This window comes from Onychostoma macrolepis, chromosome 23 (assembly GCF_012432095.1).
Source record: "Onychostoma macrolepis isolate SWU-2019 chromosome 23, ASM1243209v1, whole genome shotgun sequence".
Taxonomy (NCBI): Eukaryota; Metazoa; Chordata; class Actinopteri; order Cypriniformes; family Cyprinidae; genus Onychostoma; species Onychostoma macrolepis.
The window spans coordinates 8,802,960-8,825,843 of NC_081177.1; the positions used below are offsets into that span (position 1 = coordinate 8,802,960).

Here is a 22,884-nt window from a genome sequence, read left to right on the forward strand (position 1 = left end):
ATGGAAAGTTAAGTAGGATTACGGCAGCTCTTGTGACTTTTTGGTTTACCCAGATTTTTGGCTTTTCGGCATCCTTACAAAAAACAATCAGATTTTCAGAATTGTGCTAAGCAGCCACATTTAACATTCCTTGTTGTATCTCTTTATTCCAGCACTGAATTAAAAGGCAAACCATGAAGGTGTTGACATCAGGTGGAAGCAAAACCGGTCAATTTGTCGTATAAAAATCTGAAAAGTGAATTTACTGCAAGAAGCATGAGTAGAACGTCTGTCACATTATTACAATTTACACTGCAATCGGTAAGAAAAACACCCACAAGTATGTTTCTCATAAAACATTATTGTACATCAACCACATTTATAAAAATGAACCAAGTTCACAAAAATGCAAACCTTAACTTCTGACAAGTAACACCCCAACAATTCAATTCAAAACCTGAGAGTTCATGTGGTACCACTAAAACACAGAAAACAGTATATACATTTGATAAAACGCTATATTCTTGAGACGGAGGTACATAGAAAATACAGTGGTGACATGAATTGCATTAGACCCACAGAACGCCTTCTCTTCAGTCTTACTGAACCAAACTAGAAACCAGCAAACACAAAACTAAAACATGATGGTAAACCTTCAAATTCTACTTAGCAACGATAAAACAGGGACAGGAAACGAGGAGTGCATCATATAGGGAATATATGCCAAAACAGATCTTGTATAGCTTATAGTGTGTTTCATATAATTTCACAATGTTCCTGAAATGTTCCTCAACATCAACAGGCACAATCAGGAAATGATTAAAGTACGGCGGAATCCCTGCTAACATCTTATTATTAAAAGAATGCGACATTAAAGTAAAATTGACTCTTGACAGTAGAAACTCCATTTCATGCTTCCACTTTTTTTGTCTGTAAATAGATCAATGAAAGTCATGCCATTAATTCAGGACAGTTAGAGAAGTAATCCGCATTATTAACTGCATACAAAATCATGATCAAGCAAGATATGAATATGGAGACAATCTTGTTAAAATGTACAAACCGATTGGCTCAAAACATTTAAGTTCCCAAGTTTTAATTTCATGAATCAGGACTGGATGGCTTATCATTGTCATTCCCAAACACGAAAAAATGACCTTGATACAATCACAGGGTTAAACATAAATGGAGGTATTACAACAAATAAACAGGAGCGGTCAGCATTTCCGCCTCTCGCTCTGCAAGTGTCGATTTGAGTGTTCAAATACAGACAGGTAACAAATACCTAACAGACCTTAGAAGACACGGCATATTTAAAGAGATAGTTGTCCAAAAATGAGGATACTTTGGAGTACAAACATCAACCCCCACAGACTTTCATTATAAGGAAAAAATCAAGTCATATATATAAGGGTGTGCAAATGACAGAATTGACATTTTTTGGTGAACTATCCCTTTCAACGTTAAAAATGAAGCTATGATGGACAATAGCATCACCATTTTATAAACACAGACAGAATGAATCTTACACTGTTGTCATTTTTTCAACCAAAGAAGCATTAAAAATAGTTCCACTTAAAATTGGTGGAAAGACGATTCATTGGATTGTATTTGTACCCATCACAGATTCATTTTCACTCAAGTTTAAAGGCCATTTATAAATCAGTTAGATCATAAAATGACAAATAGCCTGTATCTAACAGCATTTGGGTTTTTTTAAATAAAAAGCTGAAATACAAGAATGAAATGAGTACAAGCTGGACATACTGTTGTGTATAGTGTATCATATATGAGCGTGATATTCTACAACCATTTAAAACAATGACTGCATCTGACTCTGAATCTAGAACCATAGGTCTACTAGACACACTTTCCCGAAATTAGGCATGTTTTTTTTTTTGGAAAAATGTAAAAATAGTCAATTTACAGAATTAATACAAAGCTGAAGGTTACAAAAGAAACAAAACAAAAAGACACCACAAATATTTACCAAACAAAATCAAAACATTACTTCAGTGACTATTCATATATTAGAAACATACATTTTGATGCAAATATTTGGGGATTCGTATGTCCATTCTCAAAACATACATGACGTATCAAGTAAATACAGACTGGGAAGCAGGTTACAACAGTATAAAAATAAATCCAGATATCGTCTGACGCATTCAAGCAACGACTGCTAATAACTATGGTTTTAAAAGGCTAATAATAAATACCATACTCGATAAAAAAAGACATATATTGTTAGCAAGACTTAAATCCATACATAAAACAAAAACATTTTCCTTTTTTGCATTCAGTTACACTTTTTAAAGAGGACAGTGGGTCCCTCTCATTCAGTAATACATACCCTTAATTCCATTACGATTTTCTGTTAGCGCTGATATAAAACTGAGCAACATCAAAAATAGTATGTACAATTTTTTTTCAATAAATAACATTTTTGCTTTTTTTTTTTGCAATATTTTGTTCTATTATAACATTATTGCCACAGATGGGTGTTGTGAACACACTCGCTCGCACAAAACGCAAGACAACATGAGGGCAAAGATTCACCAGGTACATTTTTTGCCTTACATTACTCTGCTGTCAAACTCAATTTCACAAAGTTAGATGCACAAAAGGAACCCAGGATTCCCAAGACGACCGATTTGATCAGCGTATGTGGACGGATGAGTGGAAAGGGGTTTATTTGGGCAGTGGCGGCAGAGGTGGAGGTGGTTCTGAGGGTAAAGGAGGCGCCTGGGTTCCTCCGCGAGCGCTACTGCTATACCGATAGTCTCCGTACTGAGAGCGATAGTCAAACATCTGAGGTTGTGCCGGCTGAACGCCCTGTGCACTGAGCAGCGAGTTCAACATGTCAAACGTGTCCTGGTATTCGTTGGACTGGCTGCCCGTATTGTGTCCGTTCGTGTCGGCTTTGTCCGACTTGGAGTGCGAATAGTTTCCCTGATGGTGCGAGAGGCTCAGCGAGGGAAGAATGTCGGACCCCTGACCCATCGCGTGGGAGGGCACTCCGGGAAGCGTCGGCAACTGAAATGAGTTTCTGGATGATTTGCTAACTTTCGAGGGATGGCTGCCGGAAGTAGGATCCGGCAAGTGAGTCCTTTTTCTTGATGAGGATGACGAAGAACTTGTTCGCACAGAATCACTTGAGACCTTTTTGCTACTTCCTGACGCGCTGGCGGAACTCGAGTGTTTTTGTGCTGAGGATGAGGAAGACGATGCTGATAACGAGCCAGTGGCGGAAGAGGAGGATGAGTGGTGGTGGTGATGGTGATGATGATGGTGGTGGTGGTTGGACCGCTCTCTGTGTTTCTCACGACTTTTCCCGTCTTCTCCGGACCCACTTCGCCTTTCCGGAACTCGGATCCGCACTTTAATGTCCTGCTCAGATCCTCGACTGCTGCTACTGCTGCTGTTCCCCCCGCTGCCTGATTGGCCTGCCACTGGGAAGCGCATTTTTATGGAACTGCGTTCCGATCGCTCGTCCAGCGGGATCTTCAGGACGATGGGTGAGGGGTTGTTTAGGTCTGAGGTACTAGAGCTGGACTGCTGGTGGTGATGGTGCTTCTCCTTCCTCTGCTGGTTCATGAGGGCCTGGGCGGCAGTGGCGTATCCCTGTTTCACACTTGCCTCCATGTTCTCCAACTTCCGCTTCTGAGCCGCCAGCTCGTCTGCGTGCTTCACCCGATACTCGCTCAGAGACAACTTAGCAGGCGCGTGAAGCTCGTTGGTAGTGGGCTGGTCCTTGGCAGGAGGCTGCCAGTGTTGGGATGAGGGAGCAGCACTGTGGTCATCGGCTGAGTCGTCCATGGAGGAACCCGAGGGTGGGGCGGAGAGGCTCATCAGCCCAGCCAACGTGCTGTCGGCCGATGCCATGGAGATCATATTCATAATGGCTTCTGACTGATCACCATCTTGAACTTTTGATTTCTTGGCAGTTTGACCTGCAGCCTGTAGCACAAAAAAAAAAAAATTACTGATATGGTCAGAACAGACTACTGATCAAAAGTTTGGCATTAGTAAGGTTTTTTCTTTGTTTTATTCTTGAAAGTAATTAATATTAACAATAACGAATTAAATTGATCAAAAGTGACAGTAAAGACATTCATAATGTAACAGCCAATTTCTATTTCAAATAAATGCTATTTTTTTTAACGATCTATTGATCAAAACATTCTGAAAAATCAAATATAAAGTAAACAGACTTACTTTCCAGTTTCTGATACGTTTTAAGCGGCTGGGTGTCTTCTCCAAGATCTGCAGGAACTCATGAGTGAGCTCTGTGAAATCATTAACAAAATCTTTAGGACTTGTGGAAAACAGATTACTTGAAAAATCCATTTAAAAGGCTATAGAGTTTCTTTTCCTGGCTAAACCCCCCAATTTTTGCCCAAGGTTTAGGGATGTAACGATGAACTGCGAGCCGATTGAAAATCGATTCAAATGTATGACGAAATATTTTGTTTGGATGATGATTAAAATGCAGTGGTTGCCTCTAGTTTTAAATGGAAAGATCACAGACAATGCCTTAGTTTGTTTATATGAAGAGATTTCTTTTATTTGTGTTTATTTAGTTTTGTTATATTTCAATTTCACAAAGAAATGTGCAGTGATAGTCTAATAAAAGGACACCTTTTCATGTACTGTATAATGTCTTCAATCTCACTTCATTAAAAAATCGTGAGAAAAACGCATCGTGAGTTGAGTGAATCGTTACATCCCTATCAAGGTTACACTGGAGCCCTACAAATGGTTGCTTATTAAAAATAATAAAACTGATTTTAAATGTAAACTGAAGCAAATAAAAAATGCTTTTAAATAATGAAACAAACATAAAAACAACCATCACAAACTTTTCTAAATCTTATACTTTCTCTCTATTACAAAGACAATTGCCGTTTCAAAAGAAAATCACTTGCAAAGACATACCATCCAACAGCTCAAGGGTCACCGTGGGGTCAACATATTCCCACCAGTGTTTGCCGTCTGTGGAAACGGGAATCTCCCAGTTGGACCATTTGCAGGCCAAATGAATACAAACACAAGCTACAATGGGCGGGCTGTACTGCAGGCAGAATGTTGTCAAGTGGAGACTGCGGCAAAAAGAGCACCCATGATTACAAAAAACCCACGAGAAAAAACAAGAAACCATTTAACACTATTGTCACTCTACAATGATAAATACATACACTACTATTCAAAACTTTGGGGTCAGTAAGATTTTATAAATTGATACTCATATTCAGAAGGGATGTATTTAATTTATCAAAAGTGACAGTAAAGACATTTATAATGTTACAAAAATTTTCAATTTCAAGTAAATGCTCTTCTACAACTTTCTATTCCGTATACAGACATATATTTCAAAACGTGGTATGCTACACTGCAATACAACATTGTATGTATAGTTCAGTAAGTGGCAGCCATTTACTTCAAAAACAAATGTTAATTTCAGCATTTTTAATCTAATTTGTAGTAAAAATGTAACCTTTGAAAAACTTGAAAATTCAACATACCTGTTTGTTGCCATGAAGTATGAGGTCTGAGCTAAGTCTTTACTCGCTGGAAGAACAAATGGAAGGCTCATAATCAGACGTGAAATCTGTGAGCTTGGTGGGCTAGTAGTACCCATTACTGAGCAATACGAAGCACAGTTTACAGTGAGCAGCTGGTTCTCACCTCGCACAAGCTGAGTACACTTGACAACATGTGTGTGGGGATGATCAATGGTGATCTCAAAAGCTGGAAGGAAGAGAGCAGATGAGAGAGACACTTTTAGTTTTTAGTTAATGACTCTTTAGAAGTGAAGCCCCCACACACAATTTACATGATGAGTGAGTGAATCACAAACATGGGTCTTCCTGTGCTTGACTGGGGAAATATCTTTGAGCTCCATGCAAGTGGCCTGTAGGGCGATTTGGTTATAATCAAAATTTTCAAAACAAATGACCACTACGGGCACAGGAAGAGAATTTTCCAAACTGGAGGACATCACAATAATAATATGTCAGCAGCTGATATGATTACCATCTCCTGATTTAATATTCTGTAAAATTGTTTAGCTATAGCACACAATCCTAAAAAAGAAGATATTCATAGATACAATTTCATAATAACAAAAAAGATTTGAAGGCCAAATGAAGTTAAAACAGGGTTTCTACGAGTCTTATGAAGGCAAATTTAAAACATTTAAAGACCATTTTAAGACAAAGTAAAAAAAAAAAAAATTTAAAGGAAAACAAAAACATTAATATGGCCTATACTGTAAATGTCTTGTATTAGCAATGCTTTAAAAAAAATCAATAGATCTCCAATTTATTTATTTTACAAAAAACAAAATGCTTGGATAGCTCTGCTTCCAATCACTATGCAAAAACTTTTACTTTCACAGGGCATGCAACATTTAAAGCCATGCCTTATGAATCTAAGACATTCTGCTTTAATTTAAGCGCTTTTTAGGCCTTCATTTGTGGAAGGGTGAATTAAGACACTCAGAAACACTGTAAAACAGTTTTAGTTGACAAAGTCAACTAACAATAAATTAAAAGATAAATTATGATTTAAGCAGACTGAGGTCGGTACTTGGCACTGATACTGCTGAAAAAAAAAAGTGCACTGTTACACGTTTATATTTAATACCAGAACTTTTGACGTTTCTAGTGGATTCAAAATATACTAGAATTAACACACAAAATTGATAGCATTGTGAAACCACACACAGGAAGGGCACATTGCCAGATTGAAATGGAAATAAAAATGACAAAGGTGACAGTAGTAATGGCTCTTAATGAGGAGCTTGTAATAGTCCAGTCGACTCCTGGGAATTAACAGTGAATGAGAGTAAATGTGGTTATTCGTTGCATCTCTCTAGTATGGTGATTCACTGACTCATTCTTGCCCTTCCAAACTTACCCAGGGTCTGGAGTATAATGCTCTCAAGAATGACCAGGTCTTGGGCTTGTTGCAGGTATGTCTGAGATTGAGAGGACAGGCAGGTTACTCACATGGTCTCTTGGTCATGGACTACATCACTCTCATCAAATTATTATGACCCTCTTTTTGCACCAAGCCAATCACCTTATGATACAACATATGCCCTTTCAATTCATATATATGATAGTTAGTGAAGACTAACAGATAAAGACTGTAGAAAGTTTACACATATCCAACCTAAGAGGAAAAAAAAAATTGATCAATTCAGCCGAAAATATAGAAATATGTGGGTTACACAACCTGTTCAAAAGAAAAGCAATGTTATGGTCGATGCTGTGGTTCTGCTGCTTGTGATTAAATTTGATATTTTAGATTAGTTGATACAAATACTGATCTGATATCAGTTAAAAAGTGTGAGTGAATAAACTGTCAGCCTGAAAGACTATGGAGAAACCCCCCCAAAAAAAATAAATAAAACACAAAAAAATTTAAATCCACTATACATCAAGGACATTCGAAAGTGAAATATTTCTTAAAGGAATTATTCCTTTCATTTACTCTCCCTCATTTAAGTACAAACCTGTGACTTACTTTCTTCAGTGGAACATAATTTGAAAAATATCTCAGTATTTTTGTTCATACAATGGAAGTATGTGGTACCCAAAACTGTTTGGGTACTGTTTCATAAAAATATATTTTTATGTTCGATAAAAGAAAGAATGTTATACAGGTTTGAAACGACATAAGGGTGAGTAAAAGATGACAGAATTTAAATTTTTGGGTGAAGAACTATCCCTTTAAGAAATAGTTCACTCAAAAAAAAACAAAAAAACTATCATTACTTACATCACTCCTGGTGTCTGGTGATGGGTCCTGAGGATTGAGACACGCATGGGTCACCTTAATCACATGCTCCAGCTTGCGGGGCTGTTCTTCCACCTTCGCGGCTAAAAAGAGAGCTGCAGGAGCAATCACCTGCACAGCACATGACAGAAACAAAGAGGTTAGAGAGTCCTGCACAATGCAGCCAGCTGTTTTTATTAAGATTTTTAATAAAACTTGTCTAAGGATAAAGCACATACATTCCGGTGGAAGCGAGTGAAGGACTGGATCATGTAGAACCGATGCATATACACAATGGCAGTGTTAATTGTAAGTTGAGACCTAATGGTCCAAAGTCAAGGATTTTAACACATTCAAGAAAACAGCACAACTGCCCATCTCAACAAACTCAGTATTTCAAAAGGATCATAACTACTACCGATATTTAGGAGAGCATATCCAGCCAAAATTTATTGACCAATATGATGGGCTTGTCAATCACAAATTAATATTTTCATTAAATTCTTCTATTTTAATTCATTAGTTACTACCATTTTTTAAAGACACAGTAGAACCATTTTTCAAAGTAAAAGTGAAAGTACTCACTCCTGGCACATGGAAAAAATGCAACAATTTTCCTTTAATCTAAGGAACATCATTCATCTAAAATAAAACAGAATAACTCTCTATTACTATATATTCTATAACTGTATCAGAACTTCTCTCCAGCAGGGCAAATCAAGGTGTGTTTAATTAATACTAACAGATATATGTTTGGAATGGCATAGATAACAAATAATTCTAATAATCAAGTGTAAACAAAGGGTATAATGTAGAAAATAATGGAAAATGGAGAGAGGGAATGGCAGTGACACCGGCTGCGCTATTGTTCAGTAGGAGAGACACCTCCAGCTAGGCCCTGCGGCCTAAACTAAACCAAAAACACAAAACTGGGACATAAATCTTTTATTCCGTTCGCCTTAATCCACAAGTTTGGCAATACAAGAGGCGTGTTTACTGGTAGAGCTGTTTCAGGTCATTATAATGCTGAAACTCAACACCACACAAGCCGCCCAGACCGGCGTCAGTCTCCTCAGAGTAGCTACCGAGAACGACGCCTCACTAACTGAAAAAGATACACGTTGAGCCGCTGTCCCATGTCCTGCAGCAGGTTAGCAGCTTGCTGTCGGTACGAGAGCTCTTTGTCGGGATCAAGTCCCGCTCGGCGAGATGGGCTGTTTTCGATTTGTTCGCGCGTGAAGTACCATTTATTGTTATTTAGCGAAAGCGAAGGGAACGAAGCCGCCATTACTGAGAAGGACAATGTTTTAAAATCTCACTGCGTCACAGGAAGCGCGTCATCGCCGGCTGGAACGCTACTGCGGTGTGGTTTGACTTTAACCCGTTCAGAACTGGACACACAAAATTATCTTTATTTCTACTCCAAATGCATCCATTAATTAAAATTAATTCATTTTCTGACAATTTTAGTAGTGTTTTTTTTTTTTTTTGTAATGCCCATTACAACGCTAGAAACCCAGATATAAGGATATGATATTTAAAGAAAACTAAATTAGACATTCATGCAAAATTACATTCGTGTTAGTTTTAACAAATCAAGCGATTTTCTTAAACAAACAAACAAACAAAAAACGTATTCAACGCCAAGGCATACAAACAGCAGATAAATAGTTAACAAACGACCATGCATATGACTTTAAAACATATTAAATATACAAAATACCACATCAAACATACAAAAAGTCATGCACAACTTTATTTGTTAATATTTTTAAAAGAAAAACAAAACTATTACAAGACGGGATTTGACAATTAACAATTAACTTATGGGCACAAAATGAAAAGATATTGTATACAAATATATTGTATGAGCTATATTTAAATTTTATTTGATATTTAATTGTAACATTTGCTGTAATATATATATATATATATATATATAGGTTGAGTATCACAATTGTCCAGCCCTCTCCAAAATAAAGGTTTCCATGGGTCTTTTATTTTGAATTTTCCTTTGCTACGCATCTTCTTTCTTCCTTTTAACCCGATGCGGGAATTTAAAACATTCTATTTTTATTTCAAACCCAGTCCTAAAATTTAGTAGAAATAATAATAATAATTATTATTATTATTACGAAACATTCAGTGTTATGTGAATAAACTGCACTTCAGCATCAACTATTTTTAAGAGATGCAATGGCGCCATCCATTGGTGAACTTCAGGAGGTTCTGTCGAGAGAAAAGGAAAGTGACGAATGCGGAAGTGTTTATGTTGTAACTGGTTTAGTTGCTGCTAAAACAGTGGCGTGTAGTCAAATAAAATGACCGAGTCTAAAGCGAAAAATATCAGCGCTATTCCAATCGACGGATTCAGCAATGTTCGCATCACATCATTATGGAGCTTTCTACAGTCTGTAAGTTTACAGCAACATTACATTCTCTTTTTTATGGTTCACATAACGCTAATGCAGAGTTTCGTAGTTTTTTTTTTTTTTTTTTCTCAGTACAACCGAAACCAAGTCTATTAAGTAAAGAAAACGGTTTTTTTTTTTTGTATCTAGGAAGAACTGGTAATAATCATGTGATCTGGTTTCCAGGTTGACTGGTCTGAACCCTGGCTGATGGGTCTGCTGGCCTTTCATGTCTTGTGTTTTGCTTTCACCATCCTGTCCTGCAAATACTATCGTCTTCAGATCTGTCATTTTCTCTTAATGGGTGAGTTTTTGCAATAAAAATATTATCAGAGAAAATTCATAAAATTATAGTGGAAAAACACAGCATTAACGTTCTGAAAAGATCACATGACAACCAACAAAATGTGTGAATTGTGAATGCACCCCAAATATCATTTAAATTGATTTAATTCTATAAAATATGCTATACACCAGATAACACAGTATTTCTTTTCTTTTCAGTCGCTATGGTTTACAGTGCAGAATACCTGAATGAGCTGGCAGCGATGAATTGGAGGTGATCATATACCCACCATAACCCCCTGACATTGTTATATGTGTTTTATTGTTATACTGAACGTGTCTGCATTTTGTTTTTAGGTCTTTTTCAAAGTTCCAATACTTTGATTCAAAAGGAATGTTCATTTCACTAGTATACTCAGTCCCACTCTTGCTCAACACTGTTATTATTGTGGTAAGTTTTTCCTTTTAGAATATTCTTCTTCATATAAAATACTACAATATGCATTTCATCTTATTAATTTTACAGAGTATGTTAACTCGGTCAAGCTTTTTCTATTGATTTGAACTTAATCTATGTTTTTTAGGCTGTGTGGGTATGGAGGACCTTCTCAACCATGACCGAATTAAAGATAATGCAATTAAAGAGAAAAGCTGCCAGAGAGAACAAAAAAACACAATAGAAGACATGAACAGGATGTGCTCCATTTCATAAAGTCCAGTGGTGGAGGGAAAATTTAGCGAAAGAAAAGATTGCTTAGTATGGTGTGATCATTAGAAAATATGTGGTGGTGAAGGTTCTTAAGTATTATTTCAGATTGCTGATGGATGATTACTCCACCTGCTAGCAGATGCTCCATGGTACATGTGATTTTATCATATCACAATACTATCAAACCTTTTGGACAAAGCCATCAATTGTATTATGCAACTGCTTTGTGTACATATTGACCATTCCAGATCTCAATATTGCTTATTTGTCTGTTGTTAACATTGAATGGGTTTTATAAAACCCTGTTTTTGAGTGTCGAACATGTAAATTGTGTATTTATGTCAATAAACTGAATGTTGTTTTTTTTTTATAGATGATATTTTGTATTTCTTTTAATGTTACCACCACACCAAAGACTGAGATGCACAACTCCTCGAGTCTAAGTTAATTTATTTAAACCTTCAAATAAACAAAATTTTGGGATTTGTTTTATTTTGTTAATGTTAATATGAACAGTAAAGCCATAGTTAACCCAAAAATTAACCTTTGCTAAAAATGTACTCACCCTCAGGCATTCCAAGATGTAGATGATTTTGTTTTCTTCATTGGAACAGATTTGGAGAAATTTAGCATTATTGTGATGTTTTTATCAACCATTTTGACTCTCATTCTGACGGCACCCATTCACTGCAGAGGATCAGAGGTCAGAATGAGAGGTTGATAAAAACATCACAATAATCCACAAGTAATCCATATGACTCCAGTCCATCAATTAACATCTTGTGAAAAGTTGCATTTGTTTTTAAGAAATAAATGTATTAATGCGTTTTAACTTAAAACCATCGCTTCTAACCAAAATAGTCCATAATTAATAATAAGGCCTCCTCCGCTCCCTGTTGTCCCCTCACATCAAAGCCCACAACATATTTTTTTTAGGACAGTTTTGGACTGTTTTGCCTTGTAAACATGGTAGATCTGTGCAAATTTCTCTCCTGATTCAGAACAAACTTTTTTTTTTTTAAATTTTTTTACTGGAGGTAGCAATATCACAGATAGAGGATTTTAGCCAGAAGCGACAGTTCAAAGTTAAAACACCTTAATGATGGATTTGTTTCTTACGAACACACAATTTTCACTTTACAAGGCATTAATTGATGGAATGGAGTCGTGTGGATTATTGTGATGTTTTTATCAGCTGTTTGGACTTTTATTCTGACGGCACCCATTCACTGCAGAGGATCGATCCATTGATGAGCATGTGATGAAATGCTTAGATTTTTTTGCTTGCAAATTTCTCCAAATCTGTTACAGTGAAGAAACAAAGTCATCTACATCTTGGAAAACCTGAGGATGAGTACATTATCAACAAATTTTCATTTTTGGGTGAGCTATTCCTTTAATATTTTTAATGTTAATAAATAAATATATACAGTATGCAGATAATATAATTTGCAACTGAAAGGTTAGCATCACATTAGTAAAAAGTAAAGTTTAAAGTTTTTTTAATGAAATATCTTAACCATATTTAATATTTAACCAGTAGAGGGGGCAGTACACCTATTCCTCAGGGTTTAGTGTAGAGCAGTCCATAAATGTTGCAGTGCACCCTATATGGTCAGAGTCACATGCATGCATGCATAATTGGACTATTATAAGCAGCTTTGAAGACCTCAGGATTATACAATCCATTGAGGTGATGCTCAAAATGCAAAGATAATCATTATGAAAATCATCTGGCCTCAAGGAGATTTAGAATTTTTGATGTGCAATGATGGTGATTTGGATTGCGACTATCAGGTATCACGCTTCACTTACGCAGTCTTGAGATCTCAACCTGAAACCAACAGTGGCAAAACTTCAAAGTCACTACCGACCTCTCGAGTCTGTAAAATGAAGTCATATTACATAGGATTATTGACTTTCCATTCTTCATTATTCACTCCCTCTTTCTCTGTCTACGGGAAAATGATCCGAAATCCAGCTGTGGACTCCAAAATGCTTTCTGTTTCATATAGGTGTGATGTGTGATGTTACATGATATTCTTTTCTGGAAAGTTGCAATGCTAACAATCCTCCTCAAGGGCCTTGAGATTGAACGCTCATATGTTTCAAAGTGAATTAGCTGTAGTGAAGCCTTGGCCTTTGCCCAGCATTTCTCTTCTATGTGAATTTTCATTCGGATTCTGTGCCAATTCTATGGCCAAGCTACGAGACGAGTTACACAGGAACCATCTGAAACAGGTGCTCTGTGCTTTCCTGGAAAGCTTTCTGCTTTCTGAGGAGTCCTGAGATGTCAAAGTCCTGTTTTCAGTACACTTAAGAGGAAGATAAATGAGTTTTATGATGTCAGGGGATTTGTGGTTTTCTGACACAAGAAGCATCTAGTGAAACCTCCTGTTGCTTTAAGAACATCCTTTCATTTCACTACCTTCGTGGTACAAAAATGAGCCAAAACTCTTAAATCAAGAAGATATAAGTCTTCCAACATCATCGAGGAGCTACGTTTACCAGAAAATTAGAGGTTTTTTTTAAAAGGAGAACCATTAAGTCTCCTAAACAATAAAAGTCTAACAACATTTAGGTGTAATGTATATTTAATGTTCTTTATCATAAGCTTCATTCAAACGTGATGATACTGAATCTTCTTTCTTCACAGCTGTGGCTCACTCTGTTTTAAAGGGTCTCGCATGCAGCATCTGCAAACTATCCAACTACAAACTCCTGGCGCTCACCGTCGCCAAGAAGGCAAGTTAAAACTACAAAGAAAGAATAAATATTCTCACATTCGACTTTTATCTTTCATTCAACTTCACACTTTTTCTCAGCCTCCCCAGGGTGACAAAAAAATTCAGATCCTGGATAAATTGTGTATCATTATGCCACTATTACTGCCACATGCTGACTGGTGGAACAGAAACGTTTAAGTAAAAAAGTGTTCACTTGTAATACTTTATTAGACGGCAAGTTTTGTGGTTCTGTTCATATCCAGTTCACATCTTTTAGATAATGCAGGGTTTCCCAAATGTTTTTGTCAGCCTTTAAGCTAAAATTTACTTGAAGCACGTTCACGGTTAATGATGATTAACTGTCACATGACATGTAGGTAAGGAAATAAATGATTTCATTTTTTTTATTAGTTGTTTTAATTTAAAAAGTGTTTTTTATTCTTTAATTAATTAGCTTTTCATCAATTCACAAACTCCAGTTTGACAAACACTATTCTTATGCACCACTAGCCTAAGCCAGCCTAACCTATTTTGCTGGTCTTAGCTGGTCTATCTGACCCAGACCCAGACTCAAAAGTGCCCAAACTACTATAAAACCAGCCAACAGAACACTCTGACCAGGTTGGGAGACTAAGATCAGCAAACCTAAGCTGGTTTAAGATAGATTTTACATTAGAGAGAGTCCCTCCTGCTTGAGAAAATAAATACCATTAATATTAAATATTAATAAATAGACTACAAAGAGAGAAAAATATTCTATCATTCCTTCATTTTCCTTCCATCTCCACACTTTTTCTTAGGGTGACAATGGATGGATTGCAAATCCATCATATTTGAATAATATTTACTTGAAGCACCCCCTGAGATTTTAAGTTAATAATTTAATAACACATTGACAGTGTTCTGATGTTGGTTAATGGTCACAAGACATACAGGTAAACAAATAAAATATTTTATATTTAGTGTTTAAATATTTAGTGTTTTATGTGGTCTATAATCATTTAGTGTTTTATTTATTAGTTTTATTTTAAAATGTATTTATTAATAACTTTATTATTTATGTATGTATTAATTGTTACTTAGTTATTTAATTTTACATATTTATTAGTTAATTGTTAGATTTTAATCACCTCACAAACCACATTAAAGGGATACTCCAACCCAAAATGAAAATTTTGTCATTAATCACTTACCCCCATGTCGTTCCAAACCCGTAAAAGCTTCATTCGTACTCGGAACACAGTTTAAGATATTTTGGATGAAAACCGGGAGGTTTGTGACTGTCCCATTGACTGCCAATTAAATACCACTGTCAAGGCACAGAAAAGTATAAAAAACATCGCCAAAATAGTCCATCTGCCATCAGTGAATTTTATGAAGTGACGAGAATACTTTTTGTACGCAAAGAAAATAAAAATAATAACATTTATTCAACAATTCGTCTCCTCTCTGTCTCTCTGTGTCAGCGAAGCGCCATTTTGGAGAGCATCCGATGGACGCAAAGTGCGAATGCTATTCTCTGTCATCAGTAACGCATGGATACGTATTGTATGTTTATTTACGCTTTGATTTGAACGGAAACAGTGTATCCATGCCTTACTGATGACAGAGAATAGCGGGGACAAACAAAGCTTTTACGGGTTTGGAACGACATGGGGGTAAGTGATTAATGACAAAATTTTCATTTTGGGGTGGAGTATCCTTTTAAGTTCCCTCACAATTTGCTGATCTTAGCTGGCCTAGCCCAAGGCCAACCAGCTCAAAAGTGTCCAAACCAACCAAACCGATCAATCTGACCAGGTAAGCAGACTAACTAAGATCAAACCAGCCTAGGCTGGATTTGCCAGCAGAAAATTTCCCTCCTGTTAGTACCACCCAGTATTAGCAAGTAGCAAATCATGGCTGTGATATAAACATGTCACATAAACAACACCCTGCTCAGTGTTTAAAAAAGTTTAGCACTGATTAACATTCCTTTCTGGTGAGTGTCTAATAATAAAATTTAGTACAGTGAATTGCTCAAATGGTCAGATTCATGTAAATGTTTACAGAAAGAGTGAAAAAAAACAAAAAGTCTGTGCTGTTTCTGTATTTATGGCTTGCATGGTTTACTGTAAACGTATCATGGCTATTGATCGCTTGTGAGATTGTTCAGTTGAAGTCTATCAGCTCAATAGGACAGTGATGCTGTCTGTCTAGGAGGTGCTATAAGAGCTAATCAGAGGTCTTTGCTTTTCCCAGCATCCCCAACGTTGACTGCATCACACTTCCGCCCAGTCACATGACCCAAACGCTGCATTTTCCCATCATAGAGCAAAGTGTGTCAGTGCAGTTCTTCCAGAGAAACCGGAGATGGCACACACACACACACACACACACACTTAGACCACACGTGCCGTCTAGACGTCAGAAAACCTCTATTAATGACTTCCTTGAAAGCATTGCAAACACCATCATTGCATAATATTGGTTTGACTGGCAGCGTTTATGTCAAGGTTTCTGATGCCTGGCTACTAAATATCTGATCTTCACTAATAATCCAGGAAGTACCATGGTGCTAACAGGAACTGCGCTGCTGCACAGCACTTATCGTAATGTAAGGGATATGTTGACTTAGAGGAAATGATGACGTTGATTACACATACTCCCCGATCTTCCAGAAAACAGGAATTTCTTTTAATTCTGAGGCTGATGACTAAAAAATGGATAGATGGATGTGTGAATGTGGATATAGTTACATTACAAGCAAAGGAGGTTAGCAATGAGATAGCGAGATTAAAGATAGGGCAGACAGGTTGTTTGCAGCATGAATTATATAACGGAGTCACATTTTATTTAATTGAAATGTTGCCTGTGAAGTGCATTGTAATGCCATGACACCATCAAACAGAATATGCTGTGTCACTATAACTAGAGCTTTACAATTTTTGAAGAAAACATGAGTCACTTTATTTAATAAGCAGAAATAAACATTTCTTATCATTATCAGTGCTAAAAATAGTTGTGCTGCTTAATGTTTTTGTGGAAACTGTGATATATTTTTCCAAATTAGCCATTTCAAAAGAACAGCATTTATTGAAATGGATTATAAATGTCTGTACTGTCACTTTTGATCAAATTAGTGCATGCTTGCTGAATAAAAGTTTAAATTTACAACCCGAATTCCGGAAATGTTGGGTTTTTAAAAATTTGAATAAAATGAAAACCAAAGGACTTTCAAATCACATGAGCTAATATTTTATTCACAATAGAACATAGAGAACATAACAAATGTTAAAACTGAGAAATTTTACACTTTTATCCACTAAATGAGCTCATTTCAAATTTGATGCCTGCTACAGGTCTCAAAAAAGTTGGCACGGGGGCAACAAAGGGCTGAAAAAGCAAAAATGTTTGAAAAGATTCAGCTGGGAGAACATCTAGCAACTAATTAAGTTAATTGACATCAGGTCTGTAACATGATTAGCTATAAAAGGAATGTCTTAGAGAGACAGAGTCTCTTAGAAGTAAAGATGGGCAGAGACTCTCCAATCTGTGAAAGAGTGCGTAAAAAGACTGTGGAATACTTTAAAAACAACGTTCCTCAACATCAAATTGCAAAGGCTTTGCAAATCTCATCATCTACAGTGCATAACATCATCAAAAGATTCAGAGAAACTGGAGAAATCTCTGTGCGTAAGGGACAAGGCCGAAGACCTTTGTTGGATGACTGTGGTCTTCGGGCACTCAGACGATGCTGCATCGCTCATCGGCATGATTCTGTCATTGACATTACTAAATGGGCCCAGGAATACTTCCAGAAACCACTGTCGGTAAACACAATCCGCTGTGCCATTTGCAGATGCCAACTAAAGCTCTATCATACAAAAAGGAAGCCATATGTGAACATAGTCCAAAAGCGCCGCCGTGTCCTGTGGGCCAAGGCTCATTTAAAATGGACTGTTTCAAAGTGGAAAAGTGTTCTATGGTCAGGCGAGTCCAAATTTGACATTCTTGTTGGAAATCACGGACGCCGTGTCCTCCGGGCTAAAGAGGAGGGAAGCCTTCCAGCGTGTTATCAGCGTTCAGTTCAACAGCCAGCATCTCTGATGGTATGGGGGTGCATAAGTGCATACGGTATGGGCAGCTTGCATGTTTTGGAAGGCACTATGAATGCTGAAAGGTAGGGTAAACGTACCTATTAAGCTCACCAAAATCTACATTGAGACATTTTTAGTGCACAAGATATTGGTTTCAGTACAAAAAGTTATTTTAAAATAAAATATTAATCTCTCTCACAAAAATATTTAATTTTATTTTGAATGACAAAAGCATTTCAATTAAGATATACATCATTAAATTCAAAACGTCTGGCTGTGCTTAATGGGTACATTTTTGTACCCTTCTAAGCACACAACTGTTCCCATTAAACTCATGTTTTATTAAAAATTCTTGTTTATTTTAAGGAAATTTTTTTAAAGAATAATTGTAAAAATATATATATTTTTTTGAAGGTGCAAAGTCAATCACAAAAAAACAGAACACTAAAATCAAGAAACAAGGCATTCAAATCAATCCGTTATATATTCATTATGAAGTGTCATTTAAGCACATTGCAACATCTCTACTAGTCCATGTTTAGCTAAGTAACACATTCAAAAATCAGATAAAACAAACCAATAATTTCATTCATGGGGATGAACACAGAAACTAGCCTCATTATGAAGCCTCTTTTTAAATGTATGTCAACTTATCTCTTAAGGCTGGAATACACTACATGATTTTTGCCCCGATTTTCCACCGATTTACAGTCTGGAAAAGTTGATGCTAGTTGCCAAAGTTCAGAGCCAGTCTGCGGATTTGAGTTGACAGAATCCATAGAAAATCGATTAACTTTACTTAAAGTGATAACCATCAGTTAATACTTAAAGTCTGTTTATGAAGTATTTACACAGACGTTCAATGTGGAAGAGCTTAAAGAGAGCACACTGAGCTTAACTGGAGCAGCAAAATTTCATTGTAATTTTTATTAAAATGACAGGATTTTGCTAAATAAATAGTCTAGACTATAGGTCATGTATTAAGTTCATACATATTTTAATACGAACAACTATTATGAACAACAACATCTATGAAATGATGTCTTACTGATGTCACATTGAAGCTGTGTGATTTTCATAGTAGTGTACCCTTTAAGCTCACCTTACAATAATGTGAAATCTTTATTACAGCACTGTAAAAGAAACTGTCAATTCATAATATTATGGATGTAAAAGTACGAGCCAGTAATGCCTGTGAAGTAATATATTAGCGTAGCACACAATCTTATACAGCTAGTCAGCTAACTGTGTTCTGTAGCATCTGCGCTATGTTGCTATCTTTTGAATCTAATGTAATTATTTCTCACACCCAAGTTCCTTGTTATAATATGCAAAAGTCTGAACATTAATCTCTTAATTTTACAACAAGTAGTGAAACATACCCAAAATAAAGGCTTAAACATCTCAAAAATGCACATTTAAGGGGATCCTCTTCTGGTGAAAGTTTTTAGACCGCTTACAAAATAGCCGCCAGACAGTGTGAACACACGGAGACCCATATCTCAGTGTATAATGATCTGATTGACTTGAAATTAGGAGGTATATAGTAACAAATATATGGAAGTGTGCTTAATGATGCTTCTAATGTGTAGTATCTTATTAACTCACTGTCATGCATTGTGTGCAACACATTTCTTCTCCCTCTTCATGTTTCGTCCGTTTTCTCCACTGCTAAGGAAACTCTTAAGCCTCTTAAAAGTCCTCGTCCGTACTCCTAACAATTTTGGACCTTTTTAGGGTTAAGATGTTTTATGAATGAATTTTTTCTTTACTAGGATCTTCTCTTTAATTGTAAGAGGAAACACCCACATTTCTAAGAGTTTTCTTAGAATTTTGTTACTAGGAGCACTTTAGCACGAAGATTTTTCATGAATACGGGCCCAGATCTTTCACCTATAGAGAACATTTGGTGCATCATTAAATGAAAAACTCTTCAGCAGCTGGAAACCTATATCAGGCAGGAATAGAACCAAATTCCAACACCAAAACTCCAGAAACTCTATAACCTCGATGCCCAGACGTCTTCAAACTGTTTTGAAAAGAAGAGGAGATGCTACACCATGGTAAACATGCCCCAGTCCCAACTATTTTGAGACCTGTACCAGGCATCAAATTTGAAATTAGCTAATTTTGTGCATAAAATTGTATCAGTTTAAACATTTGTCATGTTATCTATGTTCTATTGTGAATAAAATATTGGCTCATGTGATTTGAAAGTCTTTTACTTTTAATTTTATTCAAGTTTAAAAAACATCCCAACATTTGTGGAATTCGGGTTGTATTTAAAAATATATATATTGCTGATCAACTTATTGTACAGTAGTACATGTTTTCATCAAGTCTTGCATTTACAAATAAATAAAAAAATAAATAAAAATGCATTTACAGAAAAATATAAATGCCAAAATACATATATGTAGGGATGTACTAAGAAGAAAATGCAGGACATTTAAATATAAAAAATAAAACTATTAATATCAAATCTGATAGGAAAAACAATGGATTGCACAAAGTGGATATGAAAAAGTGTGATTTATGTATTCCAGGAACTTTATTACTTTTTACCCTTTAAAAGTTTATTTTTTTGAAATAAATTTATCCTTTTATTTACCAAGGACGCATTAAACTGATCAAAAGTGACAGCAAAGAAACTTATAATGCTACAAAAGATTTATTTCAAATAAATGCTGTTCTTTTGAACTGTCTTTTCATCTAAGAGAGTTTCACAGTTTCCACAAAAAATATTACGCAACTGTTTTCAACAAATAAATGCAAACTTCTTCCAAAATTCACAATTCTTACAGACCCTAAACTTAAAGGGTAGTGTATGTGACAAAAAAGAAAACAAAACTAGATTTTGGGGGCCAATATCATTTCCAGAAGAGGGGTCTCATGTCTTGTCCTTTTATGCTCCTGAAACTTTTAGACCCTCGTAACTTTGGGAGAGGCAATAAAAGGATTTATTTTCTTTTAGGGAGGACGAAACAGAACATTCCAGAGCCACACAGATATCTACCACTTGTTTTTCTCTGTTTAGTCTCTGCAAGCCAGCAAAGACAGTTCCAATGTTGTTTTTATCAGGAAAACATGTGGTTGACATGGGTGTGTGAAACGTCCTCTGCTTTCGAGAAGATGGGAGGGAAGAAGGTGGGTGTGTCTGTCTTTTCCCAAAAATCTGGCCACTCGATGACCTTCAGTTTAACCTTCTCTCCCACTCCTCCCTACTATCTGTCTCTTTCCCTGCCCTGCATCATGTTAAAGGGCAGAGTGTCTTTCCTCCTCCAGAAAGCATCATTAGAGATGGCGGAGGATTCTCTCTGTACAGGACAGCATTGTGTGTAGGCTGACTGCGTGTGTGATATTTTTGAGCAGAACACTTTAGTGGGTGTCTCCATTTGCACTTTAAAGGCTTAAGAAGGGAGGCTAATGACACTGCTTCTGCGCAACAATACACATGGACGCACATGTACACACTTATTTTGTTCAAACAAGGAAGACAAGTTGGTTCTTCATTCAAGCCGAAAAGCAAAGCGTGCTGTATTATAACAGACTATCATCTGTTACGGATCTACCAGGCTCTGTCACCAGCCAGTCACAACGCACTCTCTCACCCGAGTTCTAATCAGCCACACCTGTACATCATACTTACCACCTTCAAGCCTTATTGCCTTGCTCAATCCAAAATAAACATTTGTGATCCATCTAACTCCCGGTTTCAGTCTGCTTCTGTAACAGAAGACCAGACTAACACCGAAGGATTGCAGCATGAGCAACTCCGACCCCTTCCAAGAACTGGTAAATTCTCTCAGGCGGGTACTCACACCCGTTCGCCCAACTCCACCGCCCGCTCCTCCGTCATCAGTACAACCCGTTCTTCTCCGACTGTCATCGCCAGTCCCATGGCCCAACCAGCGCCCTTCTCTGGTGTGGCGGAGGAATGCACCGGCTTTTTGCTCCAATGTTCTTTGGCTCTAGAAAGACAACCGTATCTGTTTCCCGACGACAAGGCGAAGATTGCCTTCATTATCTCGCTGCGGCAAGGAAGAGCGTTACAATGGGCAGAAACCATTTGGGCTCAGGACGGTACTGTAACCCAGTCATTTACTAATTTTGTTACTCACTTCAAGGAAGTTTTCGGCAGGCCTGTAGGAGACACCTCTATCAATGATAAACTGTACCATCTATGTCAAGAATCGATGTCTTCATGATTATGCTCTCCAGTTTCGCACCCTTGCAGCAGCCAGCGGATGGAACAAGAGGGCTCTCTTAACCACCTATCGTCAAGGGTTGGAACCCCGACTTCATTTGAAACTAGCGGCTTATGACGACTCGTGCGGATTAGAGAGCCTCATTCAGCTATCCATACGATGTTCCACCCGTATGCAATCCTGCATAGAGAAACAAAATTCCTCCTCCCGTTGCACTCCATTCCTCCGTCACCCAAGAGATCTATGACCCTCCAGAACCAGTACATGAACCCATGCAAGTGGAAAATACTCGACTATCCTACAATGAACAACAGAGAAGATTTCGCCTAGGTCTGTGTCTGTATTGTGGAGCTGAGGGACATCTGCGTGCCGTTTGTCCGGTTCGTCCACCACGAGTTTTGGTGAGTACGATTCAACCAGCAATCCAAAACATGAAACCATTGTCAATAGAAGCCCTGCTCATCACTCCCAAACTCTCTCTTCCAGTCCATGCCCTCCTCGACACCGGATCCGCCGGTAATTTCATCTCAGGGAGCCTCAGCCGCAGAGGTGGGTAGAGTACCCAAAAACTGTACTCAAGTAAAAGTAAAAGTAATAGTCTGAATAGTTACTTGAGTAAGAGTAAAAAAGTATCGGATAAAAAAACTACTCAAGTAGTTAGTTACTAGTTACTTTGGATCATATACTGAATATAGTATATTT

General features: G+C 37.0%; 2 protein-coding genes across 3 annotated transcripts; one reads left to right on the top strand and one right to left on the bottom strand.

Annotated features, from left to right (window-relative positions):
- Positions 1 to 126: 126 nt before the first annotated feature.
- Positions 127 to 9,121, bottom strand: ccnt1 (cyclin T1). 2 transcript variants are annotated; one of them, XM_058764080.1, is made up of 9 exons: positions 8,883 to 9,121; positions 8,004 to 8,085; positions 7,768 to 7,896; positions 6,901 to 6,961; positions 5,668 to 5,730; positions 5,505 to 5,550; positions 4,918 to 5,081; positions 4,198 to 4,268; positions 127 to 3,939 (listed from the first exon to the last, which is right to left on the bottom strand). In XM_058764080.1, the coding sequence occupies exons 1-9, from the start codon at positions 9,050 to 9,052 to the stop codon at positions 2,671 to 2,673; spliced, it is 2,055 nt and encodes a 684-aa protein (XP_058620063.1). In that variant the 5' UTR covers positions 9,053 to 9,121; the 3' UTR covers positions 127 to 2,670. The 2 variants fall into 2 exon arrangements, with proteins under 2 accessions (XP_058620063.1, XP_058620062.1); XM_058764079.1 differs by having other exon boundaries at positions 5,505 to 5,730.
- Positions 9,122 to 9,985: 864 nt separating this feature from the next.
- tmem18 (transmembrane protein 18) lies at positions 9,986 to 11,539 on the top strand. The gene is made up of 5 exons (XM_058763804.1): positions 9,986 to 10,178; positions 10,362 to 10,479; positions 10,680 to 10,734; positions 10,818 to 10,911; positions 11,045 to 11,539. Exons 1-5 carry the CDS (start codon positions 10,086 to 10,088, stop codon positions 11,138 to 11,140), a joined length of 456 nt encoding a protein of 151 aa, XP_058619787.1. The 5' UTR covers positions 9,986 to 10,085; the 3' UTR covers positions 11,141 to 11,539.
- The last annotated feature ends 11,345 nt before the right edge of the window (positions 11,540 to 22,884 follow it).

Coding starts and splice junctions, on each gene's coding strand:
- ccnt1 (XM_058764079.1), bottom strand. CDS start 9,052: ATGGCGGCTTCGTTCCCTTCGCTTTCGCTAAATAACAATAAATGGTAC. Junction 6,962..7,767: donor CACCAGACACCAGGAGTGAT/GTAAGTAATGAT, acceptor TCTCAATCTCAG/ACATACCTGCAACAAGCCCA. Junction 5,082..5,504: donor TACTTCATGGCAACAAACAG/GTATGTTGAATT, acceptor TTTTTGCCGCAG/TCTCCACTTGACAACATTCT.
- tmem18 (XM_058763804.1), top strand. CDS start 10,086: ATGACCGAGTCTAAAGCGAAAAATATCAGCGCTATTCCAATCGACGGA. Junction 10,179..10,361: donor TATGGAGCTTTCTACAGTCT/GTAAGTTTACAG, acceptor TCTGGTTTCCAG/GTTGACTGGTCTGAACCCTG. Junction 10,735..10,817: donor CTGGCAGCGATGAATTGGAG/GTGATCATATAC, acceptor TTTTGTTTTTAG/GTCTTTTTCAAAGTTCCAAT.